This window comes from Anas platyrhynchos, chromosome 19 (assembly GCF_047663525.1).
Source record: "Anas platyrhynchos isolate ZD024472 breed Pekin duck chromosome 19, IASCAAS_PekinDuck_T2T, whole genome shotgun sequence".
Classification (NCBI taxonomy): domain Eukaryota; kingdom Metazoa; phylum Chordata; class Aves; order Anseriformes; family Anatidae; genus Anas; species Anas platyrhynchos.
This window is the reverse complement of record NC_092605.1, coordinates 456,547-477,035: the sequence shown is the minus strand read 5'-3', so window position 1 is coordinate 477,035 and position 20,489 is coordinate 456,547. Positions and strand designations below refer to the sequence as shown.

At 61.6% G+C, this 20,489-nt stretch overlaps 5 protein-coding genes across 11 annotated transcripts; 4 read left to right on the top strand and 1 right to left on the bottom strand.

Annotated features, from left to right (window-relative positions):
- Nucleotides 1-156: 156 nt before the first annotated feature.
- LOC119713243 (uncharacterized) lies at nucleotides 157-1,661 on the top strand. The gene is made up of 3 exons (XM_038165585.2): nucleotides 157-316; nucleotides 599-1,193; nucleotides 1,339-1,661. The coding sequence occupies exons 1-3, from the start codon at nucleotides 285-287 to the stop codon at nucleotides 1,471-1,473; spliced, it is 762 nt and encodes a 253-aa protein (XP_038021513.2). The 5' UTR covers nucleotides 157-284; the 3' UTR covers nucleotides 1,474-1,661.
- Nucleotides 1,662-1,985: 324 nt separating this feature from the next.
- Nucleotides 1,986-6,352, top strand: LOC101791571 (uncharacterized). 6 transcript variants are annotated; one of them, XM_038165577.2, is made up of 6 exons: nucleotides 1,986-2,967; nucleotides 3,342-3,447; nucleotides 3,820-3,854; nucleotides 3,995-4,127; nucleotides 4,390-4,560; nucleotides 5,106-6,352. In XM_038165577.2, exons 2-6 carry the CDS (start codon nucleotides 3,424-3,426, stop codon nucleotides 5,787-5,789), a joined length of 1,047 nt encoding a protein of 348 aa, XP_038021505.2. In that variant the 5' UTR covers nucleotides 1,986-2,967; nucleotides 3,342-3,423; the 3' UTR covers nucleotides 5,790-6,352. The 6 variants fall into 6 exon arrangements, with proteins under 6 accessions (XP_038021505.2, XP_038021504.2, XP_038021509.2 ...); XM_038165576.2 differs by having other exon boundaries at nucleotides 3,992-4,127; XM_038165581.2 differs by lacking the exon at nucleotides 3,342-3,447.
- A 375-nt stretch (nucleotides 6,353-6,727) lies between these two features.
- On the bottom strand, nucleotides 6,728-7,881 carry ARL16 (ARF like GTPase 16). Its single transcript, XM_072025702.1, is given in 5 exon segments — nucleotides 6,728-7,006; nucleotides 7,184-7,299; nucleotides 7,397-7,510; nucleotides 7,593-7,660; nucleotides 7,663-7,881. Coding segments are annotated over 5 exon segments (663 nt in total). The 5' UTR covers nucleotides 7,856-7,881; the 3' UTR covers nucleotides 6,728-6,834.
- Nucleotides 7,882-7,883: 2 nt separating this feature from the next.
- HGS (hepatocyte growth factor-regulated tyrosine kinase substrate) lies at nucleotides 7,884-16,520 on the top strand. Of its 2 annotated transcripts, none has more exons than XM_027471603.3 (21): nucleotides 7,884-8,017; nucleotides 8,154-8,238; nucleotides 8,559-8,634; nucleotides 9,162-9,254; nucleotides 11,189-11,312; nucleotides 11,690-11,742; nucleotides 12,195-12,263; nucleotides 12,428-12,552; nucleotides 12,753-12,831; nucleotides 12,919-13,017; nucleotides 13,132-13,227; nucleotides 13,588-13,626; nucleotides 13,712-13,855; nucleotides 13,999-14,209; nucleotides 14,377-14,549; nucleotides 14,716-14,856; nucleotides 14,935-15,112; nucleotides 15,192-15,325; nucleotides 15,641-15,757; nucleotides 15,927-16,022; nucleotides 16,096-16,520. In XM_027471603.3, the coding sequence occupies exons 1-21, from the start codon at nucleotides 7,981-7,983 to the stop codon at nucleotides 16,201-16,203; spliced, it is 2,277 nt and encodes a 758-aa protein (XP_027327404.1). In that variant the 5' UTR covers nucleotides 7,884-7,980; the 3' UTR covers nucleotides 16,204-16,520. The 2 variants fall into 2 exon arrangements, with proteins under 2 accessions (XP_027327404.1, XP_027327403.1); XM_027471602.3 differs by having other exon boundaries at nucleotides 13,996-14,209.
- Nucleotides 16,521-16,633: 113 nt separating this feature from the next.
- MRPL12 (mitochondrial ribosomal protein L12) lies at nucleotides 16,634-20,207 on the top strand. The gene is made up of 4 exons (XM_027471597.3): nucleotides 16,634-16,975; nucleotides 17,098-17,178; nucleotides 17,288-17,422; nucleotides 19,852-20,207. Exons 1-4 carry the CDS (start codon nucleotides 16,721-16,723, stop codon nucleotides 19,966-19,968), a joined length of 588 nt encoding a protein of 195 aa, XP_027327398.1. The 5' UTR covers nucleotides 16,634-16,720; the 3' UTR covers nucleotides 19,969-20,207.
- Nucleotides 20,208-20,489: the final 282 nt, after the last annotated feature.

The following is a 20,489-nucleotide window of genomic DNA, read 5'->3' as shown; positions in this document are numbered from 1 at the left end:
AGCCGCTCCCGCAGCTCGCCGTGGGCGCCTCAGCTCTGTGGGGGCGGCAGCTCGGGCTCGGGGGGCTGCCGGCAGCCCGGGGAACGGGCGCCCGGTGGCGGCTGCGGCCCGGTCCCGGGGGGTTGGGGCACGGCGGCCGCGGCTCGGCCCCGCTCCTCCCCCGCAGCCCGAGGCGGAGCCGGGGCCGCGCCCGGGATCCGGGACAGAGCCGGGCCGCGGCTACCGCAGGGACGGAACGGGCCGAGGGGGGCCGCGGGGGGCAGGGCGCGGGGGGTCTCGCTGTGATGGCGCCGCGCCGGTACCTCGGCAGGGGCAGGTAGGGGGCACCGGGGGGGCACCGGGAGGGCCGCGGGGGCGCCGCGGGGGCCGGGACTGGAACCGGAACAAGGGCGCGGCGGGCACCGGGGAGGCCGCGCGGGGGGATCCAGGAACCGGGGGGCGCTGGGACGAGGCCGGGAACAGGCCGGGGAGCCTGGGGGGGTGGGGGGAGACCGGGAACGGGCCGGGGGCACCGGGAGGCCGGGAGCGGCCGTGGCTGGGCCTGCGCCGGGCCGCAGCCGTCGCGGCCCCCGCTCAGGCGCTGTCGTTCCTCGGGCAGGTCGAGGGCTCACAACGGCACCGGGGACCGTGTGTACGGGCACCGGGGTGGCACCACGAAGGCACTGGCACCGGGACTCGGGCGGCCCGTCCCCAGCCTAGGGGTGCAGCGCTGCGGCCTCTTCCGCCTCCCCCCGCGGCCCTGCAGCAGCCCCTCGACAGTGGCACAGAAGCCGGGCGGGCAGCCCCCGGCCATCAGCAGTGGCCCCGCGCCTCAGAGCCTGGAGATGGTCTCTGAGTACGTGCAGAAGAACCGCGGCGCCCTGGTGTTCTTCAAGGCCCAGCCCCAGCTGTGCCTGCGGGTGGGCGACCTGGAGGGGACGTTGTACGAGGGGCAGGACGAGCTGCTGCGGTGGTGCCAGGCGCTCTACCTGCCGCAGCCCACCCAGATGATCGTGGCGGGCACGGTGGATGACGTGCCCTGCCTGGCCACGGGGCAGCAGCTCGTCATCCTCGTCGCGGAGAGCGGCGACGTGTACGCCTACGAGGAGGAGACGCTGCACAAGGTGGCCCGGAGCTTCGCCGAGTTCTTGGAGATAGGGCTGCAGCTCCTGGGGAAGGAGGTGTACCGCTGCGGAGAGCACATAGTGCCGCTGGTAAGCTGGGCTGGCGGGGAAGGAATCTGCAGCTCTTCTTGCCTTGGAAAGAGTCAGCCTGAGTTTGCTTGCGTGCTGGGGTCTGCCGTGCCATTGATCCCACCTGCTTCGGTCCCTAACAGTTCCCTGATTGTTCTTCCAACAGGATGAGGAGAAGCGGGACAAAGACCCAACAGTCCAGCAGATCAGAGAGAACGTCAATAAATTCATTAAGAAAGGGGAGGAAGAGTTCCATAGCCTGTTGGAGCTACTGGAGACTGTGCCTGCTGTTGCTTGTTAAAACTGTGGGGGGGACAGAGAGATACGGGGAACCGTACCTCCAAATCTTGGCGCTGTAAAATTGCATTTCTTAAATGCTTCAGTGGTGTCAAACTGCATTTTAAAGGACAATTTTTTGGGAGCAACTCTGGAAGTGAGTACCAGAAGCTTTGTATTGATTTAAGCATGTAAAAAGCGTGTGGCTTTTGATGTGTTCTGCTTTATCCATGTTAAGAGCTTGACAAATGGCTTGGTCTGCTGAGATGCCAGCCAGATTTTAGGCCTGCTAAGAGGGGCTGCTCCAGCCTCCCCATCTGGTAACAGAGCAAAGAGAGGCTTCAAGAATTACCTCATGCTGCCTGACAAAGTTTGTAATAAACAGTGGACCTTAACCCATCCTTGTCTCAGGACAGGCGACTCCAGCAGAGCAGGGCTGTGCCTCTGTCCTGGAGGCAGCACGCTCCCTCGTTTGACGCCCCCCTGCTCAGGGTTGGAGTGGGTTTTGAGCCTTGCCCGCTGTGCCTGTGGCTGGGGCAGACCTGCGGCTCCCTGCGGGGCTGTGTCTGCCGCTGGGGGTGGGAGCAGGGTGTGCAGCTGTGTGGACAGCAGCTGATTGCAGGGTGTGGTGTTATCTCTTAAAAACACGTTGGCAGGGCCATAGGTTGGGCGGCCTGATGTCATCGTTGTTTTGTGGAGATCTCCACAGCGCATATGGGGCACAAGCGGCTGGGACCCCTACCACTTGTTTGCCAGTTTGCCTTGGCTCTGTGCCCATGCTGACAACTTTTTGGCATTTTGTGTGTCACGGGTGCCAGGGGAGCGGCTAGCCCATAGGAGTGACCTGAGGGGGACACCCGGAGGCATCCCCACTAACCGGGAAGGCTCGTTAGCTCGTTAGCTCCTGTTCAGTTGTCTCTGTCTCTCCTGGGTAGCCCCCCCCCCCCTTCCTCACTTTCCGTGCTGCTGGCACCCACTCTCCCTGGCCACTGCGCTGCAGCCTCTGAAAGGCTCCGTGCCCCTGAGGAGCCCCATGACAGCACCCACCCTGCCGGCAGTGGGGGCCAAGGTCTCTGGCCCCAGCGAGCCCCCACCCAGGGCACTGGTGGGGCTGAGCCCTCCGGCTCCCCACGCCCAGGGCTCCAGCACGATGGCGCGGTGGGCGCTGGCCGCCTGTCCCCATGCGGAAGCTCTGAGCTCTGAGTTTTGAGTTTCGTTTCTGGAGAAATGAAAGTGGAAGCAAGAGTCTTGCTCCTCCCTCGCACAGCTCTGCCGTCACACTCCAGCAGAGCAGTACATTTGTAAAAGCCGCTGTGCCGGCAGCAGGCTGCGAAGCACCAGGTTCGAGCAAACGCCGGTGGGATTCCTCAGGCTGGGACTGGGGGAGGAGTGCTTGCACCAAGCGCTGGTGGCAGTGCGGGGACCTGGGCGTCTTCGTTACGACAGCATACCCTGCGCTGTTCTGTGGCTCAAGAGCTTGAAGGCAGCACAGACTCCAAGGATCCTTTGCTTCTGCCAGGTACGTGCTGTTGCTTGTAAGCAATCTGCCTGCTTCCCCTGCAGACAGGCCCCTCGGGAGCAGGAACCCATCCCCAAACCCTCCCAGGGAAGCCCTCCTGGGCTTGCAGCTGAAGGTAGAGGAATGCCAAGGCAGCCTCCCCAGCGTGAAACTTGCTCAGTCTGGGGCTGCAGCAGCTCTGCTGATGGCTTGCTGTCAGGGAAGGTGCCCTCAGGTGTCTGCTCCAGCTGGGAGCAGCCCCGGGACCCCCAGCCACACACTGCATGGCGCTGCCCGAGCAAGCAGCCGGCACCACGGCCCCTGCCCGGTGTCCCCAGAGGCACAGGTGCAGGAGCTGGCCAGCCTCGGGGTGACCCAGCCTCCTGCCCTTCCAGCACAGCACCGTTCTGTGGGCTGTTTTCCTGGAGCCCTGCGGACCAGGACACAACCGCTGCAGTACCAGGCTACGTGTTCCCGATGAACTTTGTGCACCAAAACCAGGTGTGTGAGCACTGCCCCTTCTCCCCAGGAGGCCAGGAGGGATGCTCCTGTGTAGCATCCTGGCCGGCAGGAACCGGTGCTGCCATCTTCAGATGCTGAGGGACATCCCAAGCCCATGCAGTGCCTGGTGCGTGGCATTGCCTCTGGCGCACCCAAGCCTCTGCAGTGCTGGGCCTGGCTTCCTGTGCCATTGGGCACGCCGAGGGGCTGGGCCCGGGCTGTGTCCTGCAGTGCACTCCAGTCCCTGGGGCAGGCAGCAGATACGCACGGTGCGGCCACCAGCCCGTGGCAAGCTCTGCTCCCACGCCTGCCCGCAGCTCGGAGCCACGCTCCTCGCAGTGCCACGCCACCAAGCCTCCTCTTCCTCCGCAGGGCCCTGGCCATGCTGCAGTGCAGGACGCTCAGAGGTAAGGCTGAGCCTCGCCTCCCCTCTCCCCGCTTGCCAGCAGCCACCCCCAGCCCGGCCATGCCCCAGGGGGATGAGCGCTCGCCCCACAGCCCAGAGCACCCCAGCACTGCTGCCACTCGCTCCTCTGTGCTTCAGCAGGATGCTGGCAGAGCGAGAGGAGCGGTGTAAAAGCCAGTTACAGATGAGTGGGAATCTCTTCATCAAGCACTTCTTGAAGTTGCTGACTCAGAAGAAGCTGGCTGAAGACATCAAAAAGCACTACATAGAAAAGGTCAGCGCTGCCACCCCTGTCCTCCCCACCCGTCCATGGCCATGCTGCAGGTCCCAGCTCCTCCGGCAGCAGCCCCAGGCCAGAGGCACTGCTGCTGGTTTGAGCAGGGAGCTGGTGCCCAGAGTGGAGAAGCTGCTTGGAGCACGGGCAGGCAGGGAGGGGCAGTACGGGGCGGGGGGCTGGGGTCCTGGCAGGCCGGCGCGGGGGCTCTGCAGCCGCATTCCAGGCACAGCTCAGTGCCGGGGTCTCTGCTCGCCAACAGGTGCTGCACGCGGTGTTCTTCTTCGGAAGGCTGCACAAGAGGATGGTGAAACCCGTTGACTTCCTAGGGCCCAAGACTTGCCAGATCATGCAGGCGAAGTTCCCCAGGCCGTTCGAACAGTACAGCACCCACCTCCCCAGCCTGACGCCCTACTCCATCCTGCTGCAGTTTGTGAGTATCCCCACACGTGCACGGCTCCGGAGGTGGCTCCCTTGGAGCTGGGACAGGACGGGTGGTGGGACAAACCCAGCACGGCCGTGGGGAGGCCCACTGGCTTTGTTGGGCACTGCTTTGTCTATTTAGTGGCTGGGCCATTTCCCTCAAAACAGCAGCCTTACACACCTCCAGCAGCATTTAGCCTTTACGACAATCTCTTTTTCCAACGGTGCCAATCCTGCTCCAAAGGCAGGCTGCCACTAGGCAGCATTTCAACAGACAGACACACTCATGGCCAAAGCCAACCCAACCTCCTTACTGCTTCTCTAAATGTCCCCGTTTTCTTAAGTCAGAGCCCTTCTTGTAGAAGTTTCTCTCTCAGACTTTGCAGTCACCGTGAGCTGCACTGACCAGCTGGTGCTGAACGGACTCAGGGGAACAGCCAATTTCTGAGTTTGTCTTTAAACCCCACGCTCATCCCCTTCTATTGCAGAGTATTGCTTCCTGGGGAATGAAAGAGACAGGGAGGGGTCTGTACAAAGAGCTGTGTCTGTTCCCAGGGCACTGAAGAAGCGGGCTGCAGCACCCAAGAGCAAATGGAGTCTTTCTTGCGTGACTTTAACGAAACTCTGCAAGAAGAACTGGAGCAAGAAGCCAACCTGAAGCCCAGTCAGTTCGTCTTCAGAGCTGCAGTTGTTTCTTTCAGCATCTACAGAGACCCTGGGGATGGAGCAGCCACCCCTCTCTTTTATGGAGCGTCCCTGTCCTGCAGCGGGCTGCTGGAGAGGAAGATCATGATTGCCATCCTGTGCTTACAGACCTGGCACAAGGCGGTGGCGTTCGCAGTGCACCACGGGGAGAATGACCTGGCCATCGTGTTCCCTGATGGGGTACAGTCCCGGGCCTTCTACTACATGCACGGAGCCTTCGTGGAAAAGGAGCCCTGCGTGAAATGCAGGAAGATGTTCAAGGTTGACTTCAGGCCACCCGCAGGCAGCGCCACGGAAAATTCCCGATGGCCATACGGAAACTGTGCCGAGAACGAGAGCCTGAGCAAGCTGCTGCAGGGCGTCCCGGGGCTGCAGGAGAGGGTTGTCTCCACACACACTCCCCCCCAGCCAAACACCTACCAGGCCATTGAGCAAGAATTTGCAGACGTCATAGAAAACAGTTTTAGATATCACCTTGTCCAGTTGCTCCAGAAAAGACATTTTTTTTCTCACCTTCCTCTGCAATTCTTTTGAGCCCAGGTGAGCGCTGGAGGCAGCCGCAGGCTGGTGCCTGCTGCAGCTCACGAGACACCCCCGACTGCAGCCCCCTGGCAGCTCTGCCTGCCCCCACCCACGAGCACCCATGGGCCCCCACCTTTGCACAGGCTCCCCTGGGCCACCTTGCTGTGCTCTGGCTGGCGCAGGGCACGCGAGGCCACAGCAGTAAGAGTGCTGCCTGCAAGCAGCCCCAGCCCAGGGGCCCAGCCCCACTGACCCAAGCACTATGACTGCTCTTGCAGAAGGGACCGGCACAGCCCCAGCAGGAGGGCAGGAAAGCCTTCTCACCCTGCCTTTACGTTGCTTCCAAAACCAGGCTACGTGCTCACAGCAGCAGAGCCTGGACAGGACACAGAAGAGGCAAAAGTGCAGCCTCTGCGTGGCACGAGGCAGCCCAGCTCCATGTCTGCAAACTGCCCAGCGATGGGGCACCCGTTGGTTGCTTGCTAGATGCAGCAGCACAGGGCGCTGCTGTCAATCTGTGGAAATGAAGATGTGTGTGATTTTAAATTATGTACCTGATGATTTGCAACAGAGACCGTTCATTTGTGAAGCCTCCTCCTTTCGCCTCTGTGTAGATCCAGACTGCTCCGCTCTCAGGCACAGGAGCTGCATCCTCCTGGTGACACAAGCAGCCAGCAGGGCCTGCGCACGCAGGACGCCCTCAGCCAGGCTTTGCTCACAGGGGCTCAAAGCCTGGAGCAGGCAGGAGGAAGGGGCAGCTTGCCCTGGTGTCTGAAAGGAGCACGGGCATCGAGGCAGCCCCGTGGCAGCGCTGCAGAGCTCCAGGCAGAGCTCAGAGCCAGACGTGGCTACGGACGGTTTGCTGCAGGAGCACGGCCTGAGGCTCCCGCTCAGCCCCTCCCTGAGAGGCCGGGGCTTGCACCCAGCACAGGGAAGTCCGGACACGGAGGTGGAAGTTTCCCAGTTTTACTGTAAAGTCCTAAAAATCCACCACAGGCAAAGCCCTAGGGAGCTGCCCCCTGCCACCAGCCCCTGGCAGTGCCCAGGGCAGGGCGGGTCAGCCGGGGTCCCTGAAGGTGTCCCTCAGCCACTGCAGGACGTCGGCCAGCCCGGTGCCATCGCGCGCGCTGGCCTCCAGCACCGTGACGGGCTGCGTAGCGCAGGACACGATGTCTTGCATGCGGAACAGAGACTGCATCTCCACCAGCGACATGTAGCAGGGCAGGTCACTGCGGCCAGAGGGCTCCGTGTCAGCCACCGCCCCGCGGTCCTGCCCCCCCCCAGCACCCACACAGCCGGCCCGGGGGCGCACAGCCCCACTGCCACCCCACAGAGCCAGCGGCCTCCCGGGGCATTGCCCTCCGGGGGTGCCCCGGGAGCTCCGCGCCCCCCTCGCCCCCGTTTACATCTTGTTGAAGAGCACCAGCACGGGCACGGTGGCGAGCTGCGGGGCGGACAGCAGGGCCAGCAGCTGCACGCAGGACGAGGACACCTGCGTGGGGTTGGCGGCGTCGACCACGAACTGCGGAGGGAGGGGGCGGCTCCGTGGGGGCGTCCCGGGGCTGGGGGGGGGGCCGGGAGCCCCGGGCACCCCCGCGCCCCCCCGGGCCGGGTCTCACCATCACGGCGCCGCAGTCCCCGTAGTAGCTGGGCCAGATGGGGCCCATGCAGCCGCCCAGCTCCCTCACCATCACCCTCGGCGGCAGCGGCAGCTCCGTCAGGTTGGTGCCCACCTGCGGGGCCGGGACAAGGCGGGGTCGGGCCGGGACCGGGACCGAACGGAGCCGGGCCCCCGCTTGTCCCGCCCCGACCTACCGTGGGCAGCGTGGCCGGGGGCTCGCCCAGCTCCTTGGCGCCGTCCCGGGCGCTCAGCTGTGCGGGGCGTTAAGGACGGGAACGGGCGGGGAGGGCGCGCCGCCGCACCGGGACCCCCCCGGAGCCCCCCGGTACCCTCGGAGCCCCCCCGGTGCCCCCCGCCCCGCGCGGATATGGCGGAGCCGCTTCCCCAGCAGGCTCTTACCGACGCCCGCGGCGCCCAGCAGGAGGCAGCCGCCCCCGCGCCGCCCCCCCGCCGCCATCGCCGCCCCGCCGGAAGCGGCGCCGCCCGCCCCGCCGGAAGGCGGAAGGAGCGGAAGGCGGAAGCGGAAGCGGCCGCGGGCTGGCGGCGGGGCTGGGCCGGGCCGGGCCGGCAGCGGGGGACGCGATGGGGCGCGGCGGAGGCACCTTCGAGCGGCTCCTGGGTAGGGGCCGGGCCGCCCCCCGCGGGGCTCGGCGCCGGTGACCGCGGCCGGTGGCGGTGGGGGGGGGGGCGCGGCGGGGGCCGGGCAGAGCCCGGGGCTGTCGGGGCCGGGCTGACGGCGCCGCGCTCCCTTGCAGACAAGGCGACGAGCCAGCTGCTGCTGGAGACCGACTGGGAATCCATCCTGCAGATCTGCGACATGATCCGCCAGGGCGACACGCAGTGAGTGCCCCCGGGGGGGGCCCTGTCCGCAGCTCCGGCCGCGCGGTGCCCGGGAGGCGCTGCGAGGCGGCCGCCCCCTGCCCTGCGCCCTCCTCCCGGCCCCGGCTGCAGGCTGGGCCTGGCCCGAAGGCTGTGGGGAAACCCAGGCCGGAGCGTGTCGGATCCTCCTCGTCCCAGTTTGCGGTGGGGGAGCTGGGCTGGGTGTGCTGGGAGCTGACAGCACCTTTTGTTAGTGGGGGTCGGGGGGTTGTCAGGGGCAGGGGGAGTATCCTTGCAGACTTGTCCTCGCCCAGGAACATGTGCTCTCTGTCTCCATCCAGAGCAAAATACGCAGTCAACGCTATCAAGAAGAAAGTCAACGACAAGAATCCCCATGTGGCACTCTATGCGCTAGAGGTAACTTCAGCCCGAACCCCCAGCCCTCTGGGGGCCCGTTCCACAGGCCAGAACTTCCCATCCTTCCCAAGCCTGCCTGCTGGGCTGCAGCCTGCGCAGCGTTCCCTCTGCCCTGCCCAGCAGCATCAGGGCGTGACTTGGAGTTGCCTCCTGGCTCTAGCGCAGAGGCATCGTGACTGAGTGACAGGCTGTGATGTTTTGGTCTTGAATTCAACCTCAGAGCTAGAAACGGGCCAAGCCAGAGCTTGTGTGGGGGTCTGTTTGCTTGCCTCTGTGTGTTTAAATAGCAGAGGTCCAAAGGCCACCATGAAGCTGAAGTATAGCTTATGCTTTAGCCTTGTGGTGTGCGTTTCTCTGGCTTAACTGACACTTCTTTACTTTAATCATTATTTAAATAGTGCCCCCTTCTTAGCTTACCTGCTGCAATAACCTGTAACAGGTGCTGAAACACCGCTCTTTTGTTTAGTCTCTGTAGGCCACAGAGAAGGAAGAAAGTGGCAGGCTAATGCTGTCCTTTGCCCTCGCAGGTCATGGAGTCTGTAGTTAAAAACTGTGGCCAAACAGTCCATGATGAAGTAGCTAATAAACAGACTATGGAGGAGCTGAAGGAAATACTTAAGGTAAACTTAACTTGTTTTACTCCGGTTTTTGAATGAGGTTGTAAGGCAACGAAAGGAGGAAATGTACGTGTTCTCTGTTTCATTCCCTGTGTATAAGGAACAGAGACTTGGAAATGTCTCTCAGAGAAGAGCAACCTGTATTGTTTAATATGAAGAGGTGAGTGTAGAGAGCTGAAGAGTGCCTGCTGGGGAGAGAAGATGTCATGAGAGCAAAGATAATGTTTGGCTATACCATGAAGTGGGGAAGGAATATGCTGTAAAGGCATAGGCCATCTCATGACGGGTGATCATGGGTGTGGTGCTTTGCTTGGCCAGAGACTGAAAACAAACCAACAAACAAAAAACAAACAAGCAAACAACTGTCAGAGTTTCACCAAGGATCTGAGCAGGGGTAGGTGAATACCATTCCTGTAGTCCAGTGTAGGACACCAAGAAGGTGAGTAGCAAGGTGAAACTGACAGAAGTTTCCTCTTTACTATGACAATTTCACTGGCCTGTGGAACTGGCCTGAGGAGCTTTTCAGGTTGTGGACCTGTATCACTTGTCTGTTTGGTACAACGTGCTGCCTGCAGGAGCTCCTTATGCCCCAGGACTTGAGACTTCCACAAGGGAAGGGTAAATGAGAACTCAGGTCTTTGGTTTCCAGTCCTGAGAACAGTAACTCACAGACAAGAGGTTGTTACAGTAATGCTGTTACTTCCTTGTAGTCCCTATCTTCTGCCACAAATAGACACGTAGATGACCCAAATATCTGTGGAGTGAGCTGTGCTGCTCCTGCCACCTCACGCCCTGTAGCCAGGTGTCTCCTGCGTGAACTTCCTGTTAGGGCTTACTCAGTCCTCGTACGGCCTCTCCTGATGAAATGGGAATGCTGCAGCAGTGTGAAGGCCGGGTGTTGTAGCACAGCTGCTCTGAGCACTGAGGGGATCAGATACGATCAGATCAAAGATTCTGGGATTCTCTCCAGTCCTTGTCTGCCTCAGCAGTTTCATAACTGTCGCAGACCCGTTGTCATCCTACACTCGGAAATTTGCTGCCTGTGAATGCCTCGTGCTGTTTAAAATGGTGTTAGCTCTGATGAGGCTCAGGGCTGTGCCATTTGTGGAATGCGGGGTTTTGCCAAATCTCCTAGAAGTTAGGAGCTCCAGGAATTGTCACTGGGTCACACTGTGCTGAGCTCTCGGATGAAACGGGAGCTTGACGATCTCTGCTTCCTGGGGGACTTCTGGAGCAACCGGTCATGTGAGGCGGCGATGACTCGGTCAGCTGATGGCAGGGCTGCTCCTGGGGCTGGGATAGGAACGGGCTTGCCAAGTTTCCTCTGGCTTCCTGAGCTGTGATACAGCCGTCCCTTGCCTCCAAAGGGCAGGCTTCCCAGCTGTCCTGATTGCATCACGTCTCGAGGTAGTTCTGGGTATTCCTGCACAGGAGTGTCTGAGCTGGAGCTGCTGGCAGCTGGGCACCAGCAGCCTCAGACACCTTCCAGCTGTGTCTGTGGTGCCCTGTCAGAACTGGGGTGAGATGATGGTGCTGCCCCGGGCAGCTCTCACCCTTGCAGTTTGTGGAGTGAGGGACCAGCAGCTCTTGTGAGGAGGTAAACAAGAATGTTGTGCCTGCCCTGGGGAGTAACCGTGTGAGTCTCCGTGGATGTGTCCCAAAAGCATTGTGCCTGCACACCTTTCCAAGTTATTGTGCTGCTCTGAGGACAGCCTTCTGTTCATGCTGGAGCAGGGGAGCGGGAAGCTGAAGGAGGATGTAGTCCTTGCTGTAGATTGTCCTGCTTGTAATTTTCTGACAGCTTTTACCTTGCACGAGTATTCTGAAGTCTCTCTCCCTATGAATGGTATTTCTGGCTCCTGTCTGAGGGATTTGTAACATCCCTTGGGCTTCAGGGTCTTTTTCTCAGGCTTTTTTTTTTTTTTTTTTCCCTGCAGAGGCAAGTGGAAGCGAGTGTGCGCAGTAAGATCCTGAACCTTATCCAGGCCTGGGCTCATGCCTTCCGCAACGAGCCTAAGTACAAGGTGGTGCAGGACACCTATCAAATAATGAAGGTGGAAGGTGAGGGAACTGGGGGTGAAGGTGGCTGGCAAGTGGCCGTGCTCTGGAGGAGCCTTGCTGGAGGAAAAAATGGTTTTGGGGTCCCTGCCAGGTATTAGTGAAGTCTGAATTTACAGTGCTGAGCTTTTTCTCAGCATATTTTTGTGCAGTTCTTCTCAGCTCTGTGTGAGCAGTAGGCACCGCTGGCAATGCCACCTGGCCTTCTGCAGCAGGGAGATTGCTGCTGCTCTTATCAGAACAACGTAACGGTTGGGGTAGAAATGCTGAGCTGTGTTTGGTGTGTACGGCTGGGACCTGCAGCACTAGGCTGAGTCCTGGCACCACAGCGTCCCAGTGCAGAAGCCTTTCACAGGGGAATGCTGTCCCTTCTCCCACAGGCCATGTGTTCCCGGAGTTCAAAGAGAGCGATGCCATGTTCGCTGCGGAAAGGGTGAGTGAGCGCTGCTGGCGGGGAGGGAGCTGGTGCTGTGGGACAGGCCTTGCCCTTGTATCCCTCAGGCTACTAAACCTTCAGTTCTTGCTTGCCTCCATTTCCAAGTTCTTGCTTTTCCTCCATTTCACTCGCATTGGAGACCTTGCTGTGTTCATTGCTTGCTTGCTCCCTGCTGTCCCATGGGCAGCTCTGGGTTGGTGTGCAGCAGCTTAGCCTAAAATTACCAGAGGGAGGGGAGAATTGGCCAGGACAGAACATTAGTCTCAACCTGCTAAGCACACCCCAGAGTGGCCCTACTTGGTGGCTTTCTAGCAGCATGGTAGATGCAAATGCTTCCTGCCTCCCCATTCGTGTCTGGGTTAGCCGTAGGAGCTCCTGAAAGGTTCTATGACGACATCATCCGTGAGGCCTCGCTCCTTGCCTTACACGAGTTTCCTTAACCCCGCCAGGCTCCAGACTGGGTAGATGCTGAGGAGTGTCACCGATGTCGAGTGCAGTTCGGAGTTGTGACACGGAAGGTGGGTGCTGCTCCTGCCCTTCTGGGTTCCCCGGTCCTGTGTGGAGGTGCGTCTGGGTGACTGCCCCCAGCCACTGCCCGGGACGTGCCGGGACCATTTGAGGGGTATCATCTAACGGTGAAGCAGCATCTTGCTGCCACACTGATGTCTCCCGTTCTTTGCAGCATCATTGCAGGGCCTGTGGGCAGATCTTCTGTGGCAAATGCTCCTCCAAGTATTCGACCATCCCCAAGTTTGGGATTGAGAAGGAAGTGAGAGTCTGTGAGCCCTGTTATGAGCATCTCAACAAGTCAGTACCCTTTGTGGCATGTTTCTGGGACCGTGAGGGGAGAAACTTGGCATGGAGCCACCTCTCTGGCAATTAGCATAAGGGTTTCCCAGTTGTGTAGGCTGGGAGTGGGCTTTACAGCTGTAGTGTTGTGCAGAGCTGGGGCTCCAGTGCTGGGGAAAGAGCACTCGGTCTGTGCTGACACCTCTTTCTGACTGCAGGAAAGCTGAGGGTAAAGCTGCTGCAACCTCCGAACTGCCCCCCGAGTACCTGACCAGCCCCCTCTCTCAGCAGTCCCAGGTGAGTGGCTGCCCTCTGGGTGACTTGGTGACACTGGCCTGCTCCTTCATCCCTTTATTGACTGCTGCCTCATCTTTCTGCTTGCAGCTGCCCCCGAAGCGTGATGAGACAGCTCTGCAAGAGGAGGAAGAGCTCCAGCTAGCCATTGCTTTGTCTCAGTCAGAGGCTGAGGAGAAGGAGAGGATGGTTTGTACACTGCTGGGCATCTGGGCCTGTTTTTTTGCCACACAGCTTGTTGCTGTCTGGTTGATTCAGAGGAGTCTGGACGGTCCCTGAGTTGACTTCTTTTCTCTCTTGCAGAGGCAGAAGACATCCTACTCCATGTACCCGAAGGCTGAGCCCACACCCGTCACATCGTCAGCTCCACCGGCGGGCACACTGTACTCCCCACCTGTGGTACGTTCACAGGCTGCTGAGCACGAAGTGGCCGGGCACAGGCCAGTTCCCCAGCCCAGCTCTGCCCTGCTTGGGTCAGATTGGATCCCTGTTCTGGGAAAAACTTTGCTCCTTTCATTGTTTTTTGGCCAGAAGCTCTGTGCTCAGCTGGCACTTAGGTGCCTGTGTTGCTGGCATGAGGCTCGGGTTGCTGCCTGCAGCAGCTGCAGGCTGTGCCTGGCGGAAGGAGGTGGCTGCCCCCCTCTCAGTGCTGGTGCTCAGCGCTGGTGGCTGTGCCAGGGCCAGGTCTGGACAAGATAGCTGCGTGGGAGTTGCAGTTTTCTTGTTTCTCTGAACGGGATTCCTTCTTTTTCCTCACAGAATTCCTCTGCTCCCCTGGCTGAGGACATTGACCCTGAGGTAAGGACGCGGGGCTGGTGAGCGCAGTGGCACAGGGTTGCTCCCAGCGTGGCTGTGGTGCTCATTTTCCCTCTCTTCCTGGCAGCTGGCTCGGTACCTGAACCGCAACTACTGGGAGAAGAAACAAGAGGAGGTTCGCAAGAGCCCGACCCCGTCGGCACCTCTGTCCCTCACGGAGCCAGCCGCGCAGCCGGGGGAAGCCCACCCCACCCCGCTCGGCGTCGTCGAGGTAAGAGGCGGCCTGGGTCTGTCCTGCAGCCCGCAGGGCTGAGCAGCACCCGGCCTGTCTGCGTGCCCAGGCACAGCTCTGCGGGGCTGCTGCTGGCCCTCAGCTCAGGATGTCCTTGACCAGCCGCCCTGTCTCCCCAGCAGCAGTACCAGAACGGTGAGTCGGAGGAGAACCACGAGCAGTTCCTGAAGGCTCTGCAGAACGCGGTCACCACGTTTGTCAACCGCATGAAGAGCAACCACATGCGAGGCCGCAGCATCACCAACGACTCTGCCGTGCTGTCCCTCTTCCAGTCCATCAACAACATGCACCCCCAGCTGCTGGAGCTGCTCAACCAGCTGGATGAGCGCAGGCGTACGTGGTGCTGGGGGTCCTGGGGAGGGGCAGGCGGCTGCCAGGGCGTCCCCCAGAGCCGGTGCTTGGCATTCCCGTGGCACAGCCTGCCCGGAGAGAAGCCAGAGCAGTGTGCAGGGACAGTCTGAGTGCTCTAGAGGGTCCCTGAGGCTGCCTTTCCCCCGCAGTGTACTACGAAGGCCTGCAGGACAAGCTGGCCCAGATCCGGGACGCGCGTGGGGCTCTGAACGCGCTGCGGGAGGAGCACCGGGAGAAGCTGCGGCGCGCAGCAGAGGAGGCAGAGCGCCAGCGCCAGATCCAGCTGGCCCAGAAGCTGGAGATCATGAGGCAGAAGAAGCAGGTGAGGCAGGAGCACTTCCAGGGATCCGGGGTCTTGCCAGCCAGCAGGCCTGCCTGTGCTCCTGCTGGCACCGTAGGCTAGCCCAGGTTTGGCACAGAGAGCTGTGCTGGCCGGAGGGGATGCTGCCACATCCTGGCTCCTGGCTATCGCGGCGTTGTTGCCACAGGAGTACCTGGAGATGCAGCGTCAGCTGGCCATCCAGCGCCTGCAGGAGCAGGAGAAGGAGAGGCAGCTGCGCCTGGAGCAGCAGAAGCAGACCATCCAGATGAGAGCCCAGATGCCAGCCTTCTCGCTGCCTTATGCCCAGGTAAGGCTGCTGGGTCACAGACCTGAGGCTGCGTCCCCCAGGACCTGGCAGAAACGCTTGCTTTTCTTCCCTCACCAGCTCCAGGCCATGCCAGCAGCCAGCGGGGTGATCTACCAGCCCTCTGGGCCCACGAGCTTCCCCGGCACCTTCAGCCCAGCGGGCTCTGTGGAGGGCTCTCCCATGCACACCGTGTACATGAACCAGGCAGCGCAGGGGGGCACAGGGGGGTACACAGCGATGCCCGTCACGGGGACAGGTTCGTGAGCGAGCTGGATCCAGCATGGGTGGAGGCCAAAAGCAAGGAGCTGCTTCAGTCTCTGCTCTCTCCGCTGCAGATCCCAACATGGTGAACGCCTACATGTACCAGGCGGGGGCCGGCAGTGGGCAGGCGGCTCAGCAGGGCCAGGCGGTGCCCACCACAACCCCAGCGTACTCGTCCTACCAACCCACTCCAACGCAGGGCTACCAGGCAAGCAAAGGCGGCTTGTGGCCAGCTGGGGCAGGGCTGGGGAGTTGTGTGGGGCTGGTGCAGGTGATCTGACTCTGGGGGCGAGTTCTCAAGTGGGAGGGGGAAGCTGTTTGGTCCCACACCTGGAACTGCTGCTTCCCCTCTGGGAAAAGGCACGGAGCAGAGCCAGTTCTGGACTCCCCGCTGTGCAGAGGGGCAGTATGGCTGTATGCCCCGCTTCCAGGGGAGAGCCCTACTGGTCCCGGAGCTCCTGGGTGGTTTGAGGTGAGCCAAAGCTGCCTGGGCCACCTCTCACCAGCAGCCTTTCCTCCCCAGAACGCAGCGTCGCAGTCACAGAGCATCCCTGCCATCTCGCAGGCCCCGCAGTCCGGTGCGATGGGCTACATGGGCAGCCAGTCCGTGTCCATGGGCTACCAGCCCTACGGCATGCAGGTGAGCACCCCTGGGCCTGCGCTGCTGGGGGCAGGGACGGGGCAGGCCTGGAGCAGGGAGCAGCAGGCTCGGGGTGGGCAAGGCTTAGGGGGGCTGCCTGCTTCGGGCCTTCTCCCCGCTGCGAGGCCGGGAGCCGCCCCGACCTCCCCCCTTCCCTCCCTTTCCTCAGGGCCTGATGTCGGCGCTGCCGGGCCAGGACGCGGCGCTGAGCAGCCTGCCCCCGCAGCAGCCCTACCTGCCGGGGCAGCAGCCCCTCTACCAGCAGGTGAGTGCCAAGGGCCAAGGGGCGGGGGGGGGGGGCTCGGGGCCGCCCTGACGGCGCCGCCTCCTCTCCGCAGGTGCCGCCCGCCGGAGCCGCTCCCCAGCAGCAGCCGCAGCCGGCGGCAGCCCCGGGGCAGCAGCAGCCCCCGGGCAGCGGCGAGGCGCAGCTCATCTCCTTCGACTGACGGCGCCGCGCGGCCGCCCCGTCCCTTACCGACCCTCAACGACACTACCGGCACTACCGACAGCACCGCTCCGCGCCGCTCCCCCCCGCCCGGCCCCGCTCCTGCCCCCGCACCGGCTCCGTGCGGGCCGGGGGCGGCCCCGGTCCCGCCGCCCCCCCCCGGGCCCGGCCTCCCCCGGGGCAGGCGAGCGGCGCTGCCCGGCGCCGGGCTCCCCCCTCCCTCCCCCCCCGCCCCCCTCCTGCCCCCCGGTTCCCGCGCTCGGTCCCAGCCGGAGGCGACGGAGCCGCAACGGTGACAATAAAGTGTGCGGAACGAACGGGGCTGCGCTGCGCCGCCGGGGGGACCGCCGGGAGGGGGCGCACCGGGCCGGAACCAGCGAGAGCTGGAGGACCGCGCGGGTAGAGCGCCGCCCGCATCCCGCCAGCGAGGAGAGGCGGCGCGGCCTAGAGCGGCCGGCGCGGCGCGGGGGCCGCCGGGAGCGCGGGAGGGAGGGCGCCGCCGTGTCCTCTGGGCCGCCATGCTGCCCGCCGCCCGCCGGGCGCTGCCGCTGCTGCCCCTGCCCCGGCCCCGGCCCCGGCCCCTGCCGCCGCCCGCCTGGTGCTGGGGCGCCGCCAGGCCGCTGGGCACGGGCCGCGCGCGGCGCTCCGAGGCGCTGGCCGGGGCGCCGCTGGACACGGCCGCCAAGCGGTACTCGCCCAAGGTGCAGCAGCTCGTGAGGGACATCGCGGGGCTCACGCTGCTCGAGGTGGCCGACCTCAACGCGCTGCTCAAGGTGGGTGGCTCGGATCGGACCGGTTCCTGCTCGGTTCCGGCCCGGTTCCGGCCCCGCTCGGCCCGGCCGGGCCCGCGGCGCCGCTGTGCCCGCTGCCGGTGACGCCGCCGCTCTTCCCGCAGGAGACGCTGAAGATCTCGGACGTGGGGGTGATGCCCGTGGGGGCGGCCGCCGCCCTCGTGCCGCCCCCGGCAGCGCCGCAGGTACGGGCCCGGCCCGGGGCCTGGGGTCCCGGGGCGGGTGTGGGGTGGGGGTGGCGGTGTTAGGCGGGCCCGGGGCCGGGCGCCCTCACCGAGCTGCGGCTGCTTCCAGGAGGAGGAGGAGGAGGTCCCGCGCAAGAAGGAGAAGATGGTGTTCTCCGTGCGGCTGACGGAGCTGAAGGCCGCTGACAAGGTGAAGCTGATCAAGGAGGTGAAGAACTTCGTGCCCGGAGTGAACCTCGTGCAGGTGAGGAGGGCGCTGCCCACCCGCACCGCCCCTGCAGCCCTGGGCCCGCTGCCATGCACGGGCAGGTTCCAGAGCACATCGCAGGCCCTGGCCTCACTTCCCTGCTCAAAAGGGACCCTGGATTTCACCGTCCTCAGAGGAACAGCCTGCCTGGGGGCTGTGTGCGCACCTCAGAGCAAAGAGGGCGAGACAGAGCAGGAACCTCTTGCACCTGTCTGTGCGGTGCTCTTATAAGAGCCCGTTCCTTCACAGCTCTGCTGAGTGGTGAAGGGCCAAGCCCCTAGCAGAAGAGAGATGAGAAAGGAGAGTCAGAACAAAGAGCTCTAACGTGCTTCGGTTCTGTACTGAACCGTGCTTCCGTGTCTTGGGGATGGTGGCAGCACTTTCTGTTTACCCAGTTGCAAGGAAGTGATTGCTAAGCATTGTAAAAATCTACTTTGATGTGCAACCCAGAACATCAGCGTTTGCAGAACATCCTCCAAAATATTTTTAATGCTGTATCGTAAAAGAAATAATTCAATAGCAGGAACTCGGGTCGTAGTGGTGGTAGTTTCATTGGCTCACTGGGACCCTTAGCTGACTGTCAGCTTGGTTAGTCTGACAGTTGTTTATCTGTTATCCGTCCCAAGCAAATCTTAAAATGCCAAAGCCCTGTAACAGGTACAGCCAGTAGATAACTAAAAACCATTTGCAGAACTAATGCTCTGTCAGAGCACGTGGGACCTGTAAAGCAGTCTGGTTACAGTTCTAACGCAGCTACACGGTTAGATGCAGGTTATTGCTGGTAAACTCTGTGAAGTGCGATTCACCCAACGTGATATTTTGATTGAAAACACACACAAGAACTGCTGCTGAGGGTAGTTCTGCCTGTGGGAGTTGTATGCAAAGTGTAGCTGACAAATCGTTACTGTAAGTGAGGAGTTGTCATCCAGGTGAGGTGCTTTTACGTGAGGTTTGAGGTGTTTTAAAATGATCTTTTCTTTGGGCTGTGAGATTGTTAATGATTTGGAAGAAGGTATTGCCAGTAAAGCCCTTGGACGTCGCGTGCTGATGAGAGATTTTGATTGACTCCAGTCAGTCAGTCCTGTAGAAATGACCGCTCAGTGTGACAGGCGTGTAGTCAGAGTGGGCTGGACCCACCTGTTTGCACCTCTGAAAGCTTGTCCAAAGCCTCTCCAACACACACTCAGCTCACTCCTTTGCCTCTGGAATTCTCTTCTGCTCAGACTGGGGTTGAAGATGTCTGATGAAGATGTCCTGTCCCTGCCTAGTGGCTGTTACTGCGTGGGCCCATCTAGGGCCCTGCTGTTCTTCCCTAGAGCTGTGAAAAGCTGCTTTCCTTGGACTGAGGCTGCTTTAGAACAAAAGTTGAAGTGTTAGGGAGCAAGGTTCTTACATGAATAACTGCAATTGTGTTGCGTGTCCTTGTTGCAGCAAGGCAGAGCAGGCTCTCTTCCAGATCCTGCCCTGGGCTCCTGTGAGTGCAGGCACACCCACGCGGCAGAGCTTTGCCTGCGCAGCTCTGCGCCTTCGCAGCTCTTGCAAACAAAAAAATGTTTTCTGCCATTGTCAACGAGCACCCAACGTGAACTAAGCCAATGAAAGCTCCTTTCTGTCAGCAGTGGTCACTCCGTTAGTTTCCAGAACTGCAGTTGTGCATTCCCGCAGTGCCATGGGGGGAGCTGACAGCGGCTCCTCACTGTGGAACCCCCCAGGGTTTGTTGCTGCTGCTTGGTGTGAGAGCAGCGGCACTCAGACTGCAGCAGGTGTTTTTCCTCCCGCACCCTCTTGCCTTTTTTCACTGCATTTTAAAAATAAAAATAAATAAATAATAATAATAATAAAAAACCCACTATTCTAGGGAGTCCCTTTAAATCAGTTACAGAACTTTTCGGATTGTCTTAATTCCTGTGGTACTTCGTGGTAGTTTTGTCTATAAGTCCTGAAAATACCAAATTGTGCTGTCAAGCACAGTCCGTACCGTGACTCTACGCAGTACAGCAGATTCTCTGACTTCCCTAGCACAGCTGTGTACAAAACTTGAGAGAGCCTCTCCTTCCCGCTGGCAGAAATATGTAAACCAAAACATTCTCACTGCAGAAGCCCGGGTCAGTGGCTGCGTTAGCTCATGACGTGGTAGCTCTGTGTGCGCCCCAGGCGCCTTCGCAGGCCAGGCTGAACATGGGGGAACACAGCACACGTCATGCACCCGACACGGGACTTTGTGGGCAACTGCACGCAGAAAAAGGCCCTACATGGCTGTGGCCTTCCAGCAGGATGTGCTGCGTAGTTCATGTAGAGGTCTGGGTTCCAGAGCATTAGGCGAGTTTCTCTGGTCCGCTTACGCAGAGGTCAGGCTCATGTCTCTAAATCTGTTAATCTGGTTAGTGAAAGCTTGTTTGCAAGTCTCATACTTTGCCCCCTCACAGGCAAAGAAGCTGGTGGAGTCCCTACCACAGGAGATCAAGGCGAACGCGTCCAAGGAGGAAGCGGAGAAGATCAAAGCGGCGCTGGAGGCAGCAGGAGGGACTGTGGTTCTGGAGTAGAGGGCCCCGTCTGACCGCGGGGGGACTGGCCTACCAGCAGCATCGCCGCTGCCCAGCGGGCACCGCTCACTGACCGAGCCGGGGTCCCGGGCGTTTCTGGGCGAGACGTCCCCCGGCTGCGTGGGGGGAATGCTCGCGCAGCGGGGTTCAGTGCAAGGATGGGGTACGGTTTGGCGGGGCCGCTGCCATGTTCCAGCAGCACCACGAACTTTACAGTCATAAATATCCAGTGGGAAAAAGCCTGTGGAAGCAGTCATCTGTGGGACACCAGCCTGCCCCTGGGCTCTGCGGGTGGTAGCGGGGCTGCTGCAGAGGGGCTGCTGCAGAGGGGCTGCCGGGGTGCACTGCTCCCCCCTCAGCACGCCGCGGTGGCTGCTCCGCGCTGCCCCTCGCTGCAGCCTGCCCGCCCCTCGCCCATCTCCGCCCCCCGCGCTGCGGGCCCGGCGCCTGCAGCCGCGTGGGAGCGGCGCCGAGCCCCGGTTAATCGCGAGCGGGTGAGCGCCCGGCCCCGGTGAGCGCCC

Excerpts from the sequence above, each read along its gene's own strand:
- LOC119713243 (XM_038165585.2), top strand. The coding sequence starts at position 285 with ATGGCGCCGCGCCGGTACCTCGGCAGGGGCAG. Across the intron at positions 317-598 it reads CGGTACCTCGGCAGGGGCAG|GTCGAGGGCTCACAACGGCA; the intron begins GTAGGGGGCACC and ends TTCCTCGGGCAG. Across the intron at positions 1,194-1,338 it reads GAGAGCACATAGTGCCGCTG|GATGAGGAGAAGCGGGACAA; the intron begins GTAAGCTGGGCT and ends TTCTTCCAACAG.
- LOC101791571 (XM_038165576.2), top strand. The coding sequence starts at position 3,424 with ATGAACTTTGTGCACCAAAACCAG. Across the intron at positions 4,128-4,389 it reads AAAAGCACTACATAGAAAAG|GTGCTGCACGCGGTGTTCTT; the intron begins GTCAGCGCTGCC and ends GCTCGCCAACAG. Across the intron at positions 4,561-5,105 it reads ACTCCATCCTGCTGCAGTTT|GGCACTGAAGAAGCGGGCTG; the intron begins GTGAGTATCCCC and ends GTCTGTTCCCAG.
- HGS (XM_027471602.3), top strand. The coding sequence starts at position 7,981 with ATGGGGCGCGGCGGAGGCACCTTCGAGCGGCTCCTGG. Across the intron at positions 8,018-8,153 it reads CACCTTCGAGCGGCTCCTGG|ACAAGGCGACGAGCCAGCTG; the intron begins GTAGGGGCCGGG and ends GCTCCCTTGCAG. Across the intron at positions 13,627-13,711 it reads CTGAGGACATTGACCCTGAG|CTGGCTCGGTACCTGAACCG; the intron begins GTAAGGACGCGG and ends TCTTCCTGGCAG.
- MRPL12 (XM_027471597.3), top strand. The coding sequence starts at position 16,721 with ATGCTGCCCGCCGCCCGCCGGGCGCTGCCGCTGCTGCCCCTGCCCCGG. Across the intron at positions 16,976-17,097 it reads ACCTCAACGCGCTGCTCAAG|GAGACGCTGAAGATCTCGGA; the intron begins GTGGGTGGCTCG and ends CTCTTCCCGCAG. Across the intron at positions 17,179-17,287 it reads CGCCCCCGGCAGCGCCGCAG|GAGGAGGAGGAGGAGGTCCC; the intron begins GTACGGGCCCGG and ends GGCTGCTTCCAG.